At 37.4% G+C, this 2,605-nt stretch overlaps 1 protein-coding gene across 1 annotated transcript in view; it reads right to left on the bottom strand.

The window, feature by feature from the left end:
• The window catches only part of LOC103249559 (PC4 and SFRS1-interacting protein), a 48,632-nt gene that overhangs the window by 14,832 nt on the left and 31,195 nt on the right, over window positions 1-2,605 (bottom strand). The window contains exons 6-7 of the mRNA XM_008048189.2: window positions 2,252-2,348; window positions 878-953 (exon numbers count right to left, since the gene is read on the bottom strand). Coding sequence (XP_008046380.2) covers window positions 878-912 — 35 coding nt within the window. The 5' untranslated portion in view covers window positions 913-953; window positions 2,252-2,348. The remainder of the gene's footprint in view (window positions 1-877; window positions 954-2,251; window positions 2,349-2,605) is intronic.

The raw sequence follows: 2,605 nt of genomic DNA on the forward strand, positions 1-2,605 counted from the left end.
CCTCAGCCTTCCAAGTAGCCGGAACTACAGGCATGCGCTACCACACCCGGCTAATTTTTGCTTTATTGTAGAGATGAGGTCTCGCCAAGTAGCCCAGGCGGGTCCCGAACCCGCGGGCTCAGGCAATCCACTCACCTCAGTCTCCCAAAGCGCAGGATTACAGGCTGTGCCACTGAGCCCGGCTTTATAAATCTATTCTTAATGGACATACCTCTCACTTGAGCCTTTAGAATCCCTAAATAAATAGCCACAAAAATTTACTTGCTCTTTGTCTAAGCATACTGTACATTCCTTCTGGTGACGTTTCCCAGAAATGAAAAGCTGAAGCGAAAAAGGATCCAGTGGAAAAGAAAGGTGGCTAGGGGAAAGGGGAGAAAAGGAAAACCTTTTTTTTTTTTTTTTTTTGGATAACTACATAGTTATTCCAAAATGCTTCACAATATTAAATTTGCTCTACAAAAACAATTTTAGCCCTATTTTAAAATAAAGCTCCTATTCTGGAGGAGATAAAGATCTGTGGACATTGCTCCAAATATCTTCTGTCTAAAATTCCTGAAATATGCATCTTCCCCTGTTTCTCTATTACAGATTTTTACCCTGCATTACCTAATTATCTTCATAACTCGAAATACTAAGAAAATGTCTTATTCAATTAATGAAATGATAATAACCACATATTTTTCTCAGTTCCCTCAATTATTACTTTACAAAACGTTTCCACATAGTTTTTCCCATAATTTTCAGAAATATCAAAAACAGTAGTAGCAACAAACATCCTGCAAGATAAGAGAAACTGGCAAAAATGCAATGGGATATCTGCTTGCTTAAAGTCCAATGTCTCACTGATTGCACAATCATACATCAAATATCAACTCACATGTCACTCTCTGAAGGGCAGGGCTGTTTTACCATTTTGGGTCTGCCTCTTGGTTTTGGAGTCTTGACTTCTGTAGCTAATAGTCATATGGAAAAGAAAATCAGTAACTACCGGTTTCCCTCAAAGATGCAAATCTCACCCACTTATAAGGGACACATTTTGGGTAAGAATTATTAGTAGTTTATTACAGATACAACTATTTATAAACGTATGCCTCTCTGCCATGGTTCAAAGAAGCAACAGCAAAAAATGTAACAAAGGTATATCCACAGCAGTTTTCAACTTGCTCTTCGTATGGCTGAGCAGGTTTAGAACATTTTTTTCATTGTTTTTTTTAACAGGAATGTCACAAAATTCAACTTCAGAATAGAAAGTAGCACTTACATTCAATATTCATATACTTATTACACTATTACATGTACACACTTTATAACTTGATACTTCTGAAGTTTGTATCAGAATTCATTGAGTTTCCTAGCACCATTAATCTGATCCACTGCAACAATATTAGATTCCAAAGTATTATATAAATAAATTCTCAATTCTTTTTTCTTTTCTGGGTATTACTCACCTTACCCCCTTTCAGTAAGAATTCTATTACGAAGCAGAAAAAGTTTGCTCCATTTTGGATAATTTTCTTAGCCTTAAATGTGATTAAGGAAGATACTTCCAAAATACTTCCAATTTAAGAAAGTATTTTTTAAATAGGCAATGAAAAGAGCAATTATAATTATTCTTTTTTTTTTTTTTTGAGTTGGAGTCTCACTCTGTCGCCCAGACTGGAGTGCAGTGGCTGCTCCCGGCCACCGCAGCCTCGACCTGCTGGGCTCTGGCGATCCTTCCGCCTCAGCCTTCCGAGTAGCTGGAACTATAGGCGCGCGCTACCACGCCCGGCTAATTTTTTATTTATTGTAGAGATGAGGTCTCACCAAGTTGCCCAGGCGGGTCTTGAACCCGCAGGCTCAGGTAATCCACTCCTTTATAAACAAAGACTAATAATTTAAAATATTAATGGCACTAATTTATCAAATGTTGTTTGTCATTGATTATAACCATTTAGAAAGCTTATGACTCATCAGTGAGAGGTAAAACAACCCATTACTCATGGTTCATTTTAACCTCACCACAGCCCCACTGGTCATTATTTACGGAAAATAAAGGATAGAACAAAGTGAAAAAAGCCACAATTATTTCAAATTAAATACTTAGTTACACAGAGCAGAAACAATAACGACTGTCTTGGAAATTTGTATGTTACACATACATAATCCAACTGCTATCCACTTCATTCCAAAGTACCTGAGGCAGCATCATTTTAATGCACTGGAATAGTAACCACAAGCCAAAGAAACATTTCAACATCAAGAATCCTACCTGCAGGCCGTCCTCTTTTAGGACTCACTTTTAGATTAACAGATGCCGTTGCTGGTGTCACCACTCCTGCTTCCTCCGTTTCTACTTGCTTTTCTGCCTGAATTAGAAAGACTTAGTTATTTGCAAGCAGTAGTCACTCAAAGTTTCATTCAATGGTCAAAACATGCTAGTCTATGAGAATGTGAGTTCAAATGTAAGCATAAGCTCTATGTGATGTTAGTTTTCAACTATTGACACAGAGTAACGTCCTCAAACTTAGTTTATAACTCTAGTGAACAATTATTATTATTATTATTTTTTTTTTTTTGAGTCAGAGTCTCACTCTGTCTCCCAGACTGGAGTGCAGTGGCCGCT

Source organism: Carlito syrichta, unplaced genomic scaffold, assembly GCF_000164805.1.
Source record: "Carlito syrichta isolate Samal-C Ts95f unplaced genomic scaffold, Tarsius_syrichta-2.0.1 Scaffold120796, whole genome shotgun sequence".
Lineage (NCBI taxonomy): Eukaryota > Metazoa > Chordata > Mammalia > Primates > Tarsiidae > Carlito > Carlito syrichta.